An 18,147-nucleotide genomic window follows, 5' to 3' on the forward strand; every position below is an offset into this window, starting at 1 on the left:
AGCCAGTGTGTGTAAAGGTAGCGTTAGCCAGTGTGTGTAAGGTAGCGTTAGCCAGTGTGTGTAAGGTAGCGTTAGCCAGTGTGTGTAAGGTAGCGTTAGCCAGTGTGTGTAAAGGTAGCGTTAGCCAGTGTGTGTAAGGTAGCGTTAGCCAGTGTGTGTAAGGTAGTGTTAGCCAGTGTGTGTAAAGGTAGCGTTAGCCAGTGTGTGTAAGGTAGCGTTAGCCAGTGTGTGTAAAGGTAGCGTTAGCCAGTGTGTGTAAGGTAGTGATAGCCACTGTGTGTAAAGGTAGCGTTAGCCAGTGTGTGTAAGGTAGCGTTAGCCAGTGTGTGTAAGGTAGTGTTAGCCAGTGTGTGTAAGGTAGTGTTAGCCAGTGTGTGTAAAGGTAGCGTTAGCCAGTGTGTGTAAGGTAGTGTTAGCCACTGTGTGTAAAGGTAGCGTTAGCCAGTGTGTGTAAAGGTAGTGTTAGCCAGTGTGTGTAAGGTAGTGTTAGCCAGTGTGTGTAAAGGTAGCGTTAGCCAGTGTGTGTAAGGTAGTGTTAGCCACTGTGTGTAAAGGTAGCGTTAGCCAGTGTGTGTAAGGTAGTGTTAGCCACTGTGTGTAAAGGTAGCGTTAGCCAGTGTGTGTAAAGGTAGTGTTAGCCACTGTGTGTAAAGGTAGCGTTAGCCAGTGTGTGTAAAGGTAGCGTTAGCCAGTGTGTGTAAGGTAGCGTTAGCCAGTGTGTGTAAGGTAGTGATAGCCACTGTGTGTAAAGGTAGCGTTAGCCAGTGTGTGTAAAGGTAGCGTTAGCCAGTGTGTGTAAGGTAGCGTTAGCCAGTGTGTGTAAGGTAGCGTTAGCCAGTGTGTGTAAGGTAGTGTTAGCCAGTGTGTGTAAGGTAGTGTTAGCCAGTGTGTGTAAAGGTAGCGTTAGCCAGTGTGTGTAAGGTAGTGTTAGCCACTGTGTGTAAAGGTAGCGTTAGCCAGTGTGTGTAAAGGTAGCGTTAGCCAGTGTGTGTAAGGTAGCGTTAGCCAGTGTGTGTAAGGTAGCGTTAGCCAGTGTGTGTAAGGTAGTGTTAGCCAGTGTGTGTAAAGGTAGCGTTAGCCAGTGTGTGTAAGGTAGCGTTAGCCAGTGTGTGTAAGGTAGCGTTAGCCAGTGTGTGTAAGGTAGTGTTAGCCAGTGTGTGTAAAGGTAGCGTTAGCCAGTGTGTGTAAGGTAGTGTTAGCCAGTGTGTGTAAAGGTAGCGTTAGCCAGTGTGTGTAAAGGTAGTGATAGCCACTGTGTGTAAAGGTAGCGTTAGCCAGTGTGTGTAAGGTAGCGTTAGCCAGTGTGTGTAAGGTAGCGTTAGCCAGTGTGTGTAAGGTAGCGTTAGCCAGTGTGTGTAAGGTAGTGTTAGCCACTGTGTGTAAGGTAGTGTTAGCCAGTGTGTGTAAGGTAGTGTTAGCCAGTGTGTGTAAAGGTAGCGTTAGCCAGTGTGTGTAAGGTAGTGTTAGCCAGTGTGTGTAAGGTAGTGATAGCCACTGTGTGTAAAGGTAGCGTTAGCCAGTGTGTGTAAAGGTAGCGTTAGCCAGTGTGTGTAAGGTAGCGTTAGCCAATGTGTGTAAGGTAGTGTTAGCCAGTGTGTGTAAAGGTAGCGTTAGCCAGTGTGTGTAAAGGTAGCGTTAGCCAGTGTGTGTAAAGGTAGCGTTAGCCAGTGTGTGTAAGGTAGTGTTAGCCAGTGTGTGTAAAGGTAGCGTTAGCCAGTGTGTGTAAAGGTAGCGTTAGCCAGTGTGTGTAAAGGTAGCGTTAGCCAGTGTGTGTAAGGTAGCGATAGCCACTGTGTGTAAAGGTAGCGTTAGCCAGTGTGTGTAAAGGTAGCGTTAGCCAGTGTGTGTAAGGTAGTGTTAGCCACTGTGTGTAAAGGTAGCGTTAGCCAGTGTGTCAGAGTTTCCGCTAGAAAAAAATGGCGCCGGTCAAAGTGACCGGCAGAGGTTTAGTTTACCGGACATTTTGATGATATGCCGGTCAAATATCGCCTCTTAATTAGTCAAGTAGAGGAAAACTGGAGTCAGGCATGTAACTTAAAAAATGACATAATCAGGCCATATAGAATGCAACCTGTTTATTAGCATAACTGTCAAATAGACGGAAACCATGAAAACATGAACGTCCGATTGGCGTCAATCAACGCCAATTGTTTTTGCTATTCACATTAGTTTAACAAACCAATCCCCCCTCCCCACATACAATATCTGAATATAGTTTTTACTCAAGCGAACTTGATTATATACACCCTCAGTAGCGTCTCATTTAGCTGGTAACATTTAAATTGGCCACCGTGAAATTCCTTGTCAAATCAATTGGAACAAACAAATGACTAGACCTATAACATTGTCTCGCGTAATTTTAAGCTACTTTTACGCTGTTTTGCAGTGCTGAAATGTGCAGCTGTCGACTAAAAATCAAAACTTCGCAGTGTCTCTCCACAACTTGCAATGCGCATAAGCCGCGTAACCTTGTTCTCTGCAAGGCGACTTCGCTACTTTCATCTTGATCCGATTCTGCAGTGAGAACCCTCTCTCTGGCTCTGGCAGCATTTGGGGCGATTCCTGATGTTTTAAATCATCTCGAGATGGCTGAACACGATCACACACTCCCTGTGTGTGTGTGTGTGTGTGTGCTTTGCTCTGCACACAACAGAGATAGTGTGCAGAGCAAAGTGTGTGTTTCTGTGGACCGTCTGATGATCTACTCTAGATGTCCGGCCTAAACTTCGCATGTCCCTTTACTCAGACACTATTATAAATGTGTTCCAGTCAAACAAAGAGATGATGAACACAAGAAACCGAGAGGGAACTGAATATTAATAACTGATTATCCTGTAGTCATTGTTTGCTTTCTCCTGTCAGCTTCTCGTTTTTCTATGCAGTGTTTTTGCCTTTTTGCCAAATAATTTTGTCAGATAAATGCCTTTTAGTGTTTTGGTTTTCCTCCTTATTAAAAATAAAATTTTCCTCATATTTTGATAGTGTCAATGTTGATAATGAAATGACTGTTGAAGCGTAGCCGGAGTGATGGATCAGGTGCACACTGTGATCATGAGTGTGTGTCCGCTCTGATTCGCCTTCCTCTAATATATATCATCATAAACATGTTCTCACTCCTGCCCATCTATAGAGCTGTGGCTCGTTCTCTCTCTATGCAGTGTGTGTGTGTGTGTGTGTGTGTGCGCGCGCCTGTGTGTGTGTGTGTGCGTGCGTGTGTGTGTGTGTGCGTGTGCTTGAGTGAGTGAATGACTGGATAATGCGTGTGTGTGTGTGTCTGTCAGAACTAGGTTAGTCACTATTGCTCGGGGCTGTGTGTCATTGTGTGTGTATTGACTGATAGAGCAGCGTGTCAGAGCTGTTAGTGTGTGTGTGTGTGTGTGTGTGATTACAGCTGTCCATATGCTGTTTCAGTGTGTGAATGTTGTTTATTACTGAACAGCCAAATACACACACACACACTGATGACGCTGTGCAGTCACACACACACACACACACCAGTGCAGATTTCATTATGAGAACTTTCCATTGCCGTGATGGTCTTTACACTGAGATGATCATATCTCACGACTCTCAGAAAACTCACTGCGTTTGTTTTACGTTTGTTTTTTGAATTGATCTGAATTACTGAGAAACTCACACTACATCACGAGCACATAGATAATGTAGGTCAAACAGTTCACACACACACACACACACGATTTCTGAGAGCATCAAGCGTGTGATGTCAGATGAAGTGTGACGTGAGGCGACTGAACATGAATCAATGATGATCAGATGCTGAATCCAGCATTCACTTACTCACACACACACTCACACTCACACACACTCTCACACACACACACACACACACACTTACCGACTCAGACAGACAGATAGACACACACAGACACACAGGATGGCTTGAGGGAGAGTAAATGATGGGGTTATTTTCATGTTTGGTTGAACATGTGACCAGTGTGATAGTCTTGACATGCTTGATGTCGCAGGATCTCTTCAGTGGACGAACTAATGAATGAAAGTTCGTTTCTGCCGGGGATTAAACAGCGACATCACTTCCCTCAGACTCGAGCCAGAACTGAGATTTAATCACGACTGCCTTTAGTGTAGCAGAAACTCATTTACAGGAGGAGTATACACACACTGATGAAGATGAGCTGAACAGGTGTGTGTGTGTGTGTGTGTGTGAGACAGAAACCCCCAGACGAGTGTCCAGAGAGCCCACAGGAAGGTGAACAACGACCCGTCGCTGCGCATCCAGAACCTGTGTGTCCTCGTGCAGCACATCAAGAGCTACTATCAGGTGACACACACACTCTCTCTCTCTCGGACACTCACTCACTCACTCACTCTCACACACACACACACACACACGTACTCACTCATCTGATGGTTGTTACAGTGTGTGTCAGATCTGCTCCAGCCGTGTGTGTGTGTGTGTGTGTGTGTGTGTGTGTGTGTGTGTGTTTCTGCAGCATTCCTCACATAGAAGAGGTGATGATGAGTGCATGTTGCTGCACGTGTGTGTGTGAGTGAGTGTGTGTGAGTGGGTTTGTGTGTGTGAGTGAGTGTGTGTGTGTGTGTTAATCTGCTGCTTGTACACCAGGATGATATTGATGTCGTTCATTCATTTTAAATTTGAATTATTATGCTTTTATCAACAACTCTTCCATTACAGTGAAGGATCAGATGTGTGTGTTCAGTGTTTGAGCTGCAGGAGCTGGTGAATGAGGCGGCGAAACACACACGATTCCGATTTCGATTCAATATTGATTATTTTGGATATCAGTAACAATAAATGGCCATTTTTCTCAAGGGAATCAAATCTCTGAACTACTGCTGTAAACTATGGGAGTCTAGTTGTAGCCTATAGACTTCATTAGCCTAATATGAAGGAAATAATGAACTGTTTTGTAGCTATACAAACACTTAAATTACACTATTATTTATTTTTATAATAAGAAGATTATATGAAATATAAACATTTAAATGGTGGCTGTCATAAAAACTTGCCAGATTTATTCAAATATGCATTAAATATTGAAGAACACTAACGAGTGTGGACTAACGAGTTTATGTGGGTTTTCTGAGGTAAATATGACGATACATTGATTACAAGCTGTTTAACTGACGTCTTTCCACGGTTGAAACGCTGATTGAGTGAATCAATGTGACATGATCTGGATTTGGATAAGTTGTCCTCTATCTTTAACACACTTTCAGATGCTCGTTCATGTTTATTTGGCGCTGTGACTGGTATTATTAAGCCGGAAGAGAGATCAGCGCTGCTGCTTCTCCAGAGCGATCTCACGCCACAGCGACAAAACGCTATTTATGTTTTTGAATTTCTAAAGAAAATGGACGTAATCTGAAAATTGAGACTTTGTTTCATATCAATAGTAACAAAGGACAAAGATTATTGCGATTTGTTGGATGCGCGCAGCCGCGATATAATGTCCCATTCATTCAAATGAAACAGGATGACTAATCGATTCTTGAGATTTCAGAATTGATATCAGTTCGTATAAACGAGAAACGATTAATATCGAGAAATCGATATTTATTACCCAGCCCTAGACGTCAGTCAGTGACGCGATCAGACGAGATCCACTGCTAGAGTAACGCCGCGTAACGGCGTAGCATCGACTGACGCGCACTGTGGAGGCGTACAGTAACCCCGCTGGTGCTAATGTGTTGTGAATTATTGTTGACGTGTGTGTGTGTGTGTGTGTGTGTTCCAGGAGGCGCTGCAGCAGCTGGTGGTGATGTCACTTCCTGATGTGCTGGTGTTGGGCAGGACACCTCTCAGTGGTACACCTCATCTCAGTCTCCATTCATATCCATGCTAAATAACATTGTGACAATTCTCATTTTTCACATTTGACCCTTGACCCTGGAGTCACCTTCTGTCGCACAATAGAGACGTTATCGTATAGACAGGAGGAGAAGCTCGCAGGCAGTCTTTCACTGTTAATGAGGCAGTCGGGGGACATGAGGCATACAGTCGAGGAGAAGCCCATAGATGGAGGCCACAAAAGCAACGAGTTGGGCGATTCAGATTCGGCACAGCTAGAGAAGATTAGCATCTGTCAGACTGTGGTCACGCTCAGACATCAGACAGGAAGTGCAATAATCGGGCTTCAGTGTTCTCGATCAGTGGGGTCACTGTGTCCATTTCTGTTACTGTCTCTGCGAGTAACGTGTCGAACAGGACGGATGAAGCAGTAAAGCTGTCGGGGCTAGATTAGAGAGAGCTGGAGGGAGAGGCGATGGCGGTGGACGAGTGAGTGCATGGGGAAAGGGTTAAAGTGCAACGTCCAGGCATGCTAATGCCACCAGAGTCGGGCTTTTTGGGCCGATACATCTCATGCTTTTTTGTTTAGTTTTTTGTGTTAACGGCCCAGAGAACTCGTACATCGTCTGCTTGATTGACGGCGCTGGGTTAGTGCCGGTGTAATGCATTGTGGGCGGCTCATTGGTGTTTCTTTGATTGACACTGGGCTGGCAGTTGCTCTCCACCGACTGCGCTCATCAGAAGCATGATGGGAAACGAGTTGCTGACGACACAGCTTAATGCTGATTGGTTTAAACGACCGTGATGTATTGTTCTCTTTTAAAATGTTTGATTTTAAAACTCTGATATGATGTTTTATGTGTTCGTTAAGTGTGAATATTCCCCAACTCTCTGACAGTGTGCTCTCTATGGGTCATGCAATGGCATTTTTATTTAAAAAAAGACAATAAAATAAAAAGATATGTCTGTACTAAAGAAAAAATGATTGATAAACATGTAATTGGAATGTAATTAAATTCAAGGCGCATCCCAAACAAGCCTGGCGTGAGAGAGTGATGTCATGATGATGTCACTGCATCACGTGACATCTGACGTCATGATCACAGCATTCCTCTCAAAGGGAACGAGGTCGAACAGGAAGTGCAGGACGACAATACTGAAGGTTTTTGTTTGTTTGTGAGAAGGATAATATTTCCTCTCAGGATCAGCTGAATGTAGAACTGAAGCACTTCTGGAACTGGACTCATGTGGGCGGGGCTTGATTGTGTCTGTTGAGTTGATTGGATGGCTGGATGGTTCTGGTTTGCTATTGGTCCGGCAGCTCATTAAAGCATCATGAATGTGAACATGAGCAGAGTTCCTGACAGTGACCACAGCCAGTGATGTCACCGCAGGAGTTCAGGGTCACAGGAAGAGTGTGTCCCTCACTGACCATGCCTGAGCTTCCTGTCAGGAACACACAGTACACACACACACACACACACTCTTTTTCTTAGATTTTCTTGTATATAATGTCAGAATGTTTAATAAACTGTTTATTTCAAAACGTTATATTTTTCATTAAATATGTCTGTGTTGAAGTCAGAGTTTAAAGTTTCTTTCCTCTGATTGTGTGTGTGTGTGTGTGTGTGTGTGTGTGTGTTTCAGAGCAAGGACTGGAGGAGATGAGGAAACTACTGTTGCTGCTGCTGGGCTGTGCTGTACAGGTGAAACACACACACACACTCTCTCTCACACACACACACACACACACAAACACTCACTCACTCACTCTCTCACACACACACACACACTCTCTCTCACACACACTGTCTCTGTGTTGCAGTGTAACAGGAAGGAGGAGTATATCGACAGGATCCAGACGCTGGACCTCGACACACAGGCAGCCATCGCCGCTCACATTCAAGAGGTGTGTGTCACGTGACCACACGAGTGAAGCTGACCTCTGACCTCTGACCCTCTGTTATCTGTGTGTTTGTGAAGGTGACCCATAACCAGGAGAACGTGTTTGACCTTCAGTGTGCGGAGGAGAGCGAGTCTGTCCCGCACGATAAAGACGAGCTCGTCAGACACCTGACCTTTAACCTCAAGCGCCTCGTCGACGAGAGAGACCAGCACGCTGAGGTAACCAATGACAACGCTTGCTGAATGACCATGTGACTCACTCAGGCTTATATTCAGGAACCACTTTCATCATTTAAATAAATGGCCTTACAACACGATACACTCTCACAAATACAGCTTCCAGCGAACCGTCCTCGAAATAACCCTGCTTAGTCCTATTGAATGATTGATTGATTTTGAAATATTTATAATATATTTTGAAATATTGATTGATTGATTGATTTTTAAATATTTAGTTGAGTGTAATGGGGTGACAATTTAGGGGGTTAAAGGTGCAGATATAACAATATGCAGATTTAGATATGTCAAAGCTGAAGACTGACGATTGATGACGCAACTCGAAGCCGAACAAGTGCATGAAAGGCCTGTGTCCAGCCCTGTATAAACACATTAATCAATATTTACCACTACATTGATTACCCATGATGCTCAGCATAATGTGTGTGTGTTCTGCTGTCAGATGATCGTCTCTCTGACTGTGGAGCGGGACTGTGGTCACATGACTCTCGCCCCGTCGCCCAGCGAGTCTCCCAGCATGAGCCGCACAGAGAGCGTTCAGCATCTGTCTGTGGAGCTAGCCGACGCTAAAGCTAAGATCAGACGCCTGCGCCAGGAGCTGTGAGTATCTGACATCACTTCCTCTTTACACGAGGGGAAGTGTCTCTCAGGTGTTCAGGTGAGGGTGTGTGTTTGCTGGAGTCCATTAGAGAAGCTCTTAAAGCCCTTCTCCTTCTGATGACTTCAGGAACAGGAACAGAGGATGACCGCAGAGATCACAGTGATCTAATCTGCTCTTAACAAACCCTGAATAGTCATTTACAGTAACTTACTGTACTAATTAAAAGGTCAAGTTCAATTTTCATTTATATTGCACATTTACAGCAGCCACTAGGCTGACCAAAGCGCTGCACAGAAGAAGAAGATTAAAGAAGATATAACAGAACATGCGGAACGACAAATAACAGCAGGAGTAGAGGAAATCAGTCTATCTAACCCTAACCCTAATCACATGACCGTCGGGAATAACTACACGCTGAATCCAGAGGCTGAAACGAGTTTTTCAGCGTATTTTATATTAATTGCGGATTTACTGTTTTCGACAGAAGTGTCTCATGCTCACGAAGGCGGCATTTAGTTGATCAAAAATACAGTAAAAACAGCAATATTGTCAAATATTCACATTTAACTTTTTTTCAACAATATATTTTATTGTATATATTAATTGTTTTTTTCTGTGAAGTAGTTTTACTCCAGTCTTCAGTGTCGCATGATTATCTGGAATCATTGTAATGCTGGTTTTGTGCTCGAGAAACTTTTTTTACACGGGCTTAAAGTGCTTGAGTTTGAGGTTTGAAATGGAAGTGCTTGAACTATTGAAGACAATATATGTGGAATTAGTGTTTAATTTTATTGATTCAACAATCTTTTCACACAAAATGAAAGCTGTAGTCCATCTGAAATAGAGGCATTTCGCATGGCTATGAGTGCCATCGCTCATATAAATATCAGACTATATATTACAGCTTTCATGGGAATAAACCAGTTTGAACGAGTTCAGCGATATCTTCGTCGTAGTATCCTGTCGATGGTTAAAGTTCCCGCAGTCATTGCATCCACTGCACTTTATTAAACCATTTTGTTTTATTAATATATTTTTGTTTATCTTTTAACTGTTTTTTAGAATTAGAAAGATAATAAAGATATTGTTTGATAAGTGAGATCTCTGATTGTAGTCCTGGACTGAGGTTTCGGGTCTGCAGGAAGCCTGTGTCAGACGGCAGACGTCCAGAGATCAGGCCTGGGTGATGCAGCTGATGCAGTCGACCTCTCACACTAAATCAGTTCCTGTCTGAAACAAGTCAGATGGTCCTACACACATTAAACACATTATCAGGGCCAAATAGAGGAGCGCTGGCTCGTGCTCACGCCGGTAATGAGGCTCTGCTCGTCACTGCAGGGAAAGAGGACGCGCTATTTTAATCTGTGCTATAAAACAGTCACACAGTTCCTCTTCCTGTTCCCCAGTCTGTGTTTGATCACACACAGTCACGCTCTCATCACGGCCGTATTTAGCAAGCTTCTCAAAGGGCCACAGAAGTCTTCAGCGAGATATTTGCTCCTACTTTCAAACATGAGTATAAAAGCAAGTTACCAATTCTCTTAAAGCTAAGAGTCAGTCCCCCAGTTAGCTTGAGATCCCGCCGGTGGGGTGGAGTTCCTGTAGGAGTGTGTGAGGAGTGTGTGAGGAAGTCTTTCAGGAGAGAATGGATGTTATTGAAATGTTAGACGCGTATGGACAGAGTGTCGTGTTCCTCAGCGCTGGCTAACGCTGGCCTGAACCTGTATAGCATGTTTCCGCATCAGTAGCGCTGCTTCCTCCCGCCGGCTCGGGTTGGGTCGAGTCCACGGTTGCGGAGTGCATCTGTGCTATACTGTATATATTCAACAGCACACCGGTTCAAAATCTCTAAGACATGCTGGAAAACCTGTTTATCTTTCATTTCCAATGTGTATATCATAATGTTGAATGTAAACTCCTCATTCAGTGTGAGTTTATCTGAGAATAAGGAAATCTATTCAGTGATTCAAAGCCTGTTAGTGGAGAATCATCTCAGGGCCGACGCTCCAGATTCAGTCCTCGATGACTAGCCTTAGAGTTTTACGTCTCAGCAGTGCTCCTGTGAGGAATAATACGCCCTCCAGTAAACTTCAATAGTAGAAGTTCTCTCGTCTTACTGTGGGATTATCACAGTTTCACCAGAGTGACATCATGTGACTGACAAGTTAACCTTTGACCTGTGGCTGATGCCTCACGAGTTAACCTTTGACCTGGGGCTGAGGGTGTGTTGATGTGTGTTTCAGAGAGGAGAAGACCGAGCAGCTGCTGGACTGCAGACAGGAAGTGGACCACATGGAGCAGGAAGTGAAGAGACTGCAGCAGGAAGTGAGGCGTCACCACACCTGTCTGTGTTCCTGTGTGACTCTGAGCTACACTTAATCTTTGTCATCGTAATAGCCAGTCCTAATGTGTCATGATTACTGTAATTCCTTTACCTACTTAGACACCTCAGCTTTACTCATCCAATAACGGCTCAGCCAATCACACGTGTATTTATAGATGCTGTGTACCGCTGTCTGATCGAGTCATGCATCCACACACACGGGCTCTTACAGGGGCCGTTCCCCAGAAACTAACTTGAGTCATCATCTCTGTTCGTTGTAGACTCGCATGATTTACTTGTGTTTGTGTTTGAGATGTTATACGGCTCACAGCAGATCCTGGAGCCCGTATGAATATCCATGTCCTCCCATCAGCTCTTTCCCACCAGCGTTATTGTTTTTAAACTTGCAAGCCGGTGGCAGCATTTAAAAATCAATCATATTCACAAAACTTTCATGGCTCCGAAAATATTTAGTTGTCTAAACATGCAATATACCAAAAAAAAAGAACAGACCTTCTCTTTAAAAAAAAACCAACTAAAAACTGCTTTATTCTAGCTTCATGCATTATTTTTTTAGTTTCATAAAGCATAAGTTTGAACAAAAAAGCTGAAAAATTGCGTCAGCAACTCTTCTATCGCTGGTCTTTGCTTCTTCTCCTGTGATCAGGAGATTCTGTGCTCTTACAGTAGATGTAACAGCGCCCTCTACCGTATAACAGAGAAAACACAGATAGCTGGAAATGGATAATTTTGCATTTGGTAAATCAAAAAGAATATTGGTTAAAACAACTCTGATAAATAAGATTGATCATCAGAGACCCGTGTCATATATCCCTGGCTCTTATAACCGTACGCTGCACATTGTTGTGACTTTTTAAATGAAAATTCATCTGTATAATCAGTGACTGAGCAGTCGGATGTGGTAAATATAGACATCTATGCATGTCTCAATAATAGCAGAGATTTCATTTTTATCTATTCCAAAAATAGTTTTGTGTGTATACAAAGACTAAACTTTGTTGTAAAAGGAGACACATTTGAAGAGGTACAGAAGTGTAATTGTGTGTTTGTGTGTCAGAACGTGCAGCTGGTGTGTGACGCGCGCTCGCTGCGGGCGTATCGGGATGAGCTCGACGCGTTCAGAGAGAAGGCCGTCAGAGTCGACAAGCTGGAGAGTGAAGTGATCCGCTACAAGGAGAAGCTCCACGACATCGAGTTCTACAGGACCAGAGTCGAGGTGCGTTCACCAGGGAATTCTGGGAATGCGGTAGATTTTATTGACTGTGTTTCCCGAGGGAGGGCTGGGAATGCTGTGGCGGTTATTGATTGTGTGTGTTCATGAGGGAATGTTGGGAATTGCTGTGGCGGTTATTGATTGTGTGTGTTCCTGAGGGAATGTTGGGAATTGCTGTGGCGGTTATTGATTGTGTATGTTCCCGATGGGAATGTTGGGAATGCTGTGGCGGTTATTGATTGTGTATGTTCCCGATGGGAATGTTGGGAATGCTGTGGCGGTTATTGATTGTGTGTGTTCCTGAGGGAATGTTGGGAATTGCTGTGGCGGTTATTGATTGTGTATGTTCCCGATGGGAATGTTGGGAATGCTGTGGCGGTTATTGATTGTGTGTGTTCATGAGGGAATGTTGGGAATTGCTGTGGCGGTTATTGATTGTGTGTGTTCCTGAGGGAATGTTGGGAATTGCTGTGGCGGTTATTGATTGTGTGTGTTCCTGAGGGAATGTTGGGAATGCTGTGGCGGTTATTGATTGTGTGTGTTCATGAGGGAATGTTGGGAATGCTGTGGCGGTTATTGATTGTGTGTGTTCACGAGGGAATGTTGGGAATGCTGTGGCGGTTATTGATTGTGTGTGTTCCCGAGGGAATGTTGGGAATTGCTGTGGCGGTTATTGATTGTGTGTGTTCCTGAGGGAAAGTTGGGAATGCTGTGGCGGTTATTGATTGTGTGTGTTCATGAGGGAATGTTGGGAATGCTGTGGCGGTTAATTATTGTGTGTGTTCCCGAAGGAATGTTGGGAATGCTGTGGCGGTTATTGATTGTGTGTGTTCACGAGGGAATGTTGGGAATGCTGTGGCGGTTATTGATTGTGTGTGTTCACGAGGGAATGTTGGGAATGCTGTGGCGGTTATTGATTGTGTGTGTTCACGAGGGAATGTTGGGAATGCTGTGGCGGTTATTGATTGTGTGTGTTCACGAGGGAATGTTGGGAATGCTGTGGCGGTTATTGATTGTGTGTGTTCATGAGGGAATGTTGGGAATGCTGTGGCGGTTATTGATTGTGTGTGTTCATGAGGGAATGTTGGGAATGCTGTGGCGGTTATTGATTGTGTGTGTTCATGAGGGAATGTTGGGAATGCTGTGGCGGTTATTGATTGTGTGTGTTCATGAGGGAATGTTGGGAATGCTGTGGCGGTTATTGATTGTGTGTGTTCACGAGGGAATGTTGGGAATGCTGTGGCGGTTATTGATTGTGTGTGTTCCCGAGGGAATGTTGGGAATTGCTGTGGCGGTTATTGATTGTGTGTGTTCCTGAGGGAATGTTGGGAATGCTGTGGCGGTTATTGATTGTGTGTGTTCATGAGGGAATGTTGGGAATGCTGTGGCGGTTATTGATTGTGTGTGTTCACGAGGGAATGTTGGGAATGCTGTGGCGGTTAATTATTGTGTGTGTTCCCGAAGGAATGTTGGGAATGCTGTGGCGGTTATTGATTGTGTGTGTTCACGAGGGAATGTTGGGAATTGCTGTGGCGGTTATTGATTGTGTGTGTTCATGAGGGAATGTTGGGAATGCTGTGGCGGTTATTGATTGTGTGTGTTCACGAGGGAATGTTGGGAATTGCTGTGGCGGTTATTGATTGTGTGTGTTCATGAGGGAATGTTGGGAATGCTGTGGCGGTTATTGATTGTGTGTGTTCCCGAGGTCATGTTGGGAATTGCTGTGGCGGTTATTGATTGTGTGTGTTCATGAGGGAATGTTGGGAATTGCTGTGGCGGTTATTGATTGTGTGTGTTCACGAGAGAATGTTGGGAATGCTGTGGCGGTTATTGATTGTGTGTGTTCATGAGGGAATGTTGGGAATTGCTGTGGCGGTTATTGATTGTGTGTGTTCACGAGGGAATGTTGGGAATGCTGTGGCGGTTATTGATTGTGTGTGTTCATGAGGGAATGTTGGGAATGCTGTGGCGGTTATTGACTGTGTGTGTTCACGAGGGAATGTTGGGAATGCTGTGGCGGTTATTGATTGTGTGTGTTCATGAGGGAATGTTGGGAATGCTGTGGCGGTTATTGATTGTGTGTGTTCATGAGGGAATGTTGGGAATGCTGTGGCGGTTATTGACTGTGTGTGTTGACGAGGGAATGTTGGGAATGCTGTGGCGGTTATTGATTGTGTGTGTTCCCGAGGGAATGTTGGGAATGCTGTGGCGGTTATTGATTGTGTGTGTTCCCGAGGGAATGTTGGGAATGCTGTGGCGGTTATTGATTGTGTGTGTTCCTGAGGGAATGTTGGGAATGCTGTGGCGGTTATAGATTGTGTGTGTTCCCGAGGGAATGTTGGGAATGTTGTGGCGGTTATTGATTGTGTGTGTTCCCGAGGGAATGTTGGGAATGCTGTGGCGGTTATTGATTGTGTGTGTTCCCGAGGGAATGTTGGGAATGCTGTGGCGGTTATTGATTGTGTGTGTTCCCGAGGGAATGTTGGGAATGCTGTGGCGGTTATTGATTGTGTGTGTTCACGAGGGAATGTTGGGAATGCTGTGGCGGTTATTGATTGTGTGTGTTCACGAGGGAATGTTGGGAATGCTGTGGCGGTTATTGATTGTGTGTGTTCCCGAGGGAATGTTGGGAATGCTGTGGCGGTTATTGATTGTGTGTGTTCACGAGGGAATGTTGGGAATGCTGTGGCGGTTATTGATTGTGTGTGTTCCCGAGGGAATGTTGGGAATGCTGTGGCGGTTATTGATTGTGTGTGTTCCCGAGGGAATGTTGGGAATGCTGTGGCGGTTATTGATTGTGTGTGTTCATGAGGGAATGTTGGGAATGCTGTGGTGGTTATTGATTGTGTGTGTTCCCGATGGGAATGTTGGGAATGCTGTGGCGGTTATTGATTGTGTGTGTTCCCGAGGGAATGTTGGGAATGCTGTGGCGGTTATTGATTGTGTGTGTTCCCGAGGGAATGTTGGGAATGCTGTGGCGGTTATTGATTGTGTGTGTTCCCAAGGGAATGTTGGGAATGCTGTGGCGGTTATTGATTGTGTGTGTTCACGAGGGAATGTTGGGAATGCTGTGGCGGTTATTGATTGTGTGTGTTCACGAGGGAATGTTGGGAATGCTGTGGCGGTTATTGATTGTGTGTGTTCACGAGGGAATGTTAGGAATGCTGTGGCGGTTATTGATTGTGTGTGTTCATGAGGGAATGTTGGGAATGCTGTAGCGGTTATTGATTGTGTGTGTCCCCGATGGGAATGTTGGGAATGCTGTGGCGGTTATTGATTTTGTGTGTTCCTGAGGGAATGTTAGGAATGCTGTGGCGGTTATTGATTGTGTGTGTTCCCGAGGGAATGTTGGGAATGCTGTGGCGGTTATTGATTGTGTGTGTTCCCGAGGGAATGTTGGGAATGCTGTGGCGGTTATTGATTGTGTGTGTTCCTGAGGGAATGTTGGGAATGCTGTAGCGGTTATTGATTGTGTGTGTTCATGAGGGAATGTTGGGAATGCTGTGGCGGTTATTGATTGTGTATGTTCCCGATGGGAATGTTGGGAATGCTGTGGCGGTTATTGATTGTGTGTGTTCATGAGGGAATGTTGGGAATGCTGTGGCGGTTATTGATTGTGTGTGTTCCCGAGGGAATGTTGGGAATGCTGTGGCGGTTATTGATTGTGTGTGTTCACGAGGGAATGTTAGGAATGCTGTGGCGGTTATTGATTGTGTGTGTTCATGAGGGAATGTTGGGAATGCTGTAGCGGTTATTGATTGTGTGTGTCCCCGATGGGAATGTTGGGAATGCTGTGGCGGTTATTGATTTTGTGTGTTCCTGAGGGAATGTTAGGAATGCTGTGGCGGTTATTGATTGTGTGTGTTCCCGAGGGAATGTTGGGAATGCTGTGGCGGTTATTGATTGTGTGTGTTCCCGAGGGAATGTTGGGAATGCTGTGGCGGTTATTGATTGTGTGTGTTCCCGAGGGAATGTTGGGAATGCTGTGGCGGTTATTGATTGTGTGTGTTCCCGAGGGAATGTTGGGAATGCTGTGGCGGTTATTGATTGTGTATGTTCCCGATGGGAATGTTGGGAATGCTGTGGCGGTTATTGATTGTGTGTGTTCCTGAGGGAATGTTGGGAATGCCGTGGCGGTTATTGATTGTGTGTGTTCATGAGGGAATGTTGGGAATGCTGTGGCGGTTATTGATTGTGTGTGTTCCCGATTGGAATGTTGGGAATGCTGTGGCGGTTATTGATTGTGTGTGTTCATGAGGGAATGTTGGGAATGCCGTGGCGGTTATTGATTGTGTGTGTTCATGAGGGAATGTTGGGAATGCTGTGGCGGTTATTGATTGTGTGTGTTCCTGAGGGAATGTTGGGAATGCCGTGGCGGTTATTGATTGTGTGTGTTCATGAGGGAATGTTGGGAATGCTGTGGCGGTTATTGATTGTGTGTGTTCCTGAGGGAATGTTGGGAATGCCGTGGCGGTTATTGATTGTGTGTGTTCATGAGGGAATGTTGGGAATGCTGTGGCGGTTATTGATTGTGTGTGTTCCCGATTGGAATGTTGGGAATGCTGTGGCGGTTATTGATTGTGTGTGTTCATGAGGGTGATGGCTGATTTTGATTATTCATGTAGGAATTGAAGGAGGACAATCAGGTTCTGCTGGAGACCAAAAGCATGTTGGAGGATCAACTGGAGTCATTCAGAGCTCGATCTGATAAACATCATGAGCTGGAGAAGGAAAATCTGCAGCTTAAAAACAAGATCCACGACATGGAGATGGTGAGAGAGCATATAGATCAAACATATATTTAAACAGCACTGTAGCGTAGAGATCGGCCGATGTTGATTGTTTTTTTTTATTACTGATATGATTATTTGGAAGTTTATGTGCCCGATAAGCTGAACTGAACTGTTATTTTTTTTTTTTGACACCGTTTTAACAACATCGCTGAAATGAACAAACTGTTTTATTTAACACTTTTTTTCAAAACTGTAATTTTTTTTCACTCCCTCCTTGCAAACTAAACAAAACAACTCTTATTTTGGTCTGAATAAAAGTGCAAAACAAAAAATGTGTACTCTTACTAAAGTTTCTTTTTAAATAAAATATTTTATCTGGTGAATATACAGTTTACAAATAAAGCATGTAAAGATTATTTTAACAATAAATAAATAAATATATATGTATATAGGGTTAGGCTACTTTAGTGTAGGTTAGTAATCACAGTTACATTTTTCTATTTTGTTGCAACAGCAGGAACACGGTTAGCAATAGGCAAAATAAATAAAGACACAAAGTCTGTTTTCAAATGGAGAACATAAATAAATGACAGGACAGTCTATCAACTTTGCATAAATATAATGATCTGTTTTAAACCGAAGATGTGCAGTATGCTAGTGCTGATGTATGATGGTGTTGTGTTGCAGGAGCGGGACTTGGACCGGAAGCGGATGGAGGAGCTGATGGAGGAGAACCTGACGCTAGAGATGGCTCAGAAACAGAGCATGGACGAGTCTCTGCACCTGGGCTGGGAACTGGAGCAGCTCTCCAAGACCACACCTGAGCTGACTGAAGGTACACACACACACACACACCTGAGCTGACTGAAGGTACACACACACCTGAGCTGACTCTAAGGTGTGTGTGTCGTAACTCTCAGAGATGTGTGTGTTGGTAACTCTCAGAGATGTGTGTGTTGGTAACTCTCAGAGGTGTGTGTGTTGGCAGTGCCGCAGAAGTCTCTGGGTCACGAGGTGAACGACCTGACGTCCAGTCAGCTGCTGAAGCTGGAGAAGGAGAATCAGATGCTGCAGAAGAGCGTGGAGGAGCTGAAGGCGGCGAGCGAGAGCAGCACACGCCTACGCCTGGAGAAAGACAAGCACACACTCATCCAACAGGTCAGAGGTCACAGCAGCACACGCCTATGACTGGAGAAACACAAACACACTCTCATCCAACAGGTCAGAGGTCACACCGCGAGTAGGGCTGGGCCGATAAACCAAATCATATCGAACCGCTTTAAAAAGTGATGTTGATCACGATGATAGGCTCTGGATATTTTT

General features: G+C 44.6%; 1 protein-coding gene across 5 annotated transcripts in view; it reads left to right on the top strand.

Moving 5' to 3' along the window:
- ccdc88ab (coiled-coil and HOOK domain protein 88ab) overlaps window positions 1-18,147 on the top strand; it is a 59,775-nt gene that overhangs the window by 3,967 nt on the left and 37,661 nt on the right. For all 5 annotated transcript variants that reach the window (XM_089117378.1, XM_039679282.2, XM_089117377.1 and 2 more), the window contains exons 3-13: window positions 4,192-4,300; window positions 5,739-5,808; window positions 7,439-7,497; window positions 7,617-7,700; window positions 7,775-7,915; window positions 8,376-8,533; window positions 10,778-10,859; window positions 11,936-12,094; window positions 16,717-16,863; window positions 17,512-17,659; window positions 17,813-17,982. In XM_089117378.1, the coding sequence (XP_088973504.1) occupies window positions 4,192-4,300; window positions 5,739-5,808; window positions 7,439-7,497; window positions 7,617-7,700; window positions 7,775-7,915; window positions 8,376-8,533; window positions 10,778-10,859; window positions 11,936-12,094; window positions 16,717-16,863; window positions 17,512-17,659; window positions 17,813-17,982 (1,327 nt within the window). The remainder of the gene's footprint in view (window positions 1-4,191; window positions 4,301-5,738; window positions 5,809-7,438; window positions 7,498-7,616; window positions 7,701-7,774; window positions 7,916-8,375; window positions 8,534-10,777; window positions 10,860-11,935; window positions 12,095-16,716; window positions 16,864-17,511; window positions 17,660-17,812; window positions 17,983-18,147) is intronic.

This window comes from Pimephales promelas, chromosome 11 (genome assembly GCF_988280905.1).
Source record: "Pimephales promelas chromosome 11, fPimPro1.hap1.1, whole genome shotgun sequence".
Taxonomy (NCBI): domain Eukaryota; kingdom Metazoa; phylum Chordata; class Actinopteri; order Cypriniformes; family Leuciscidae; genus Pimephales; species Pimephales promelas.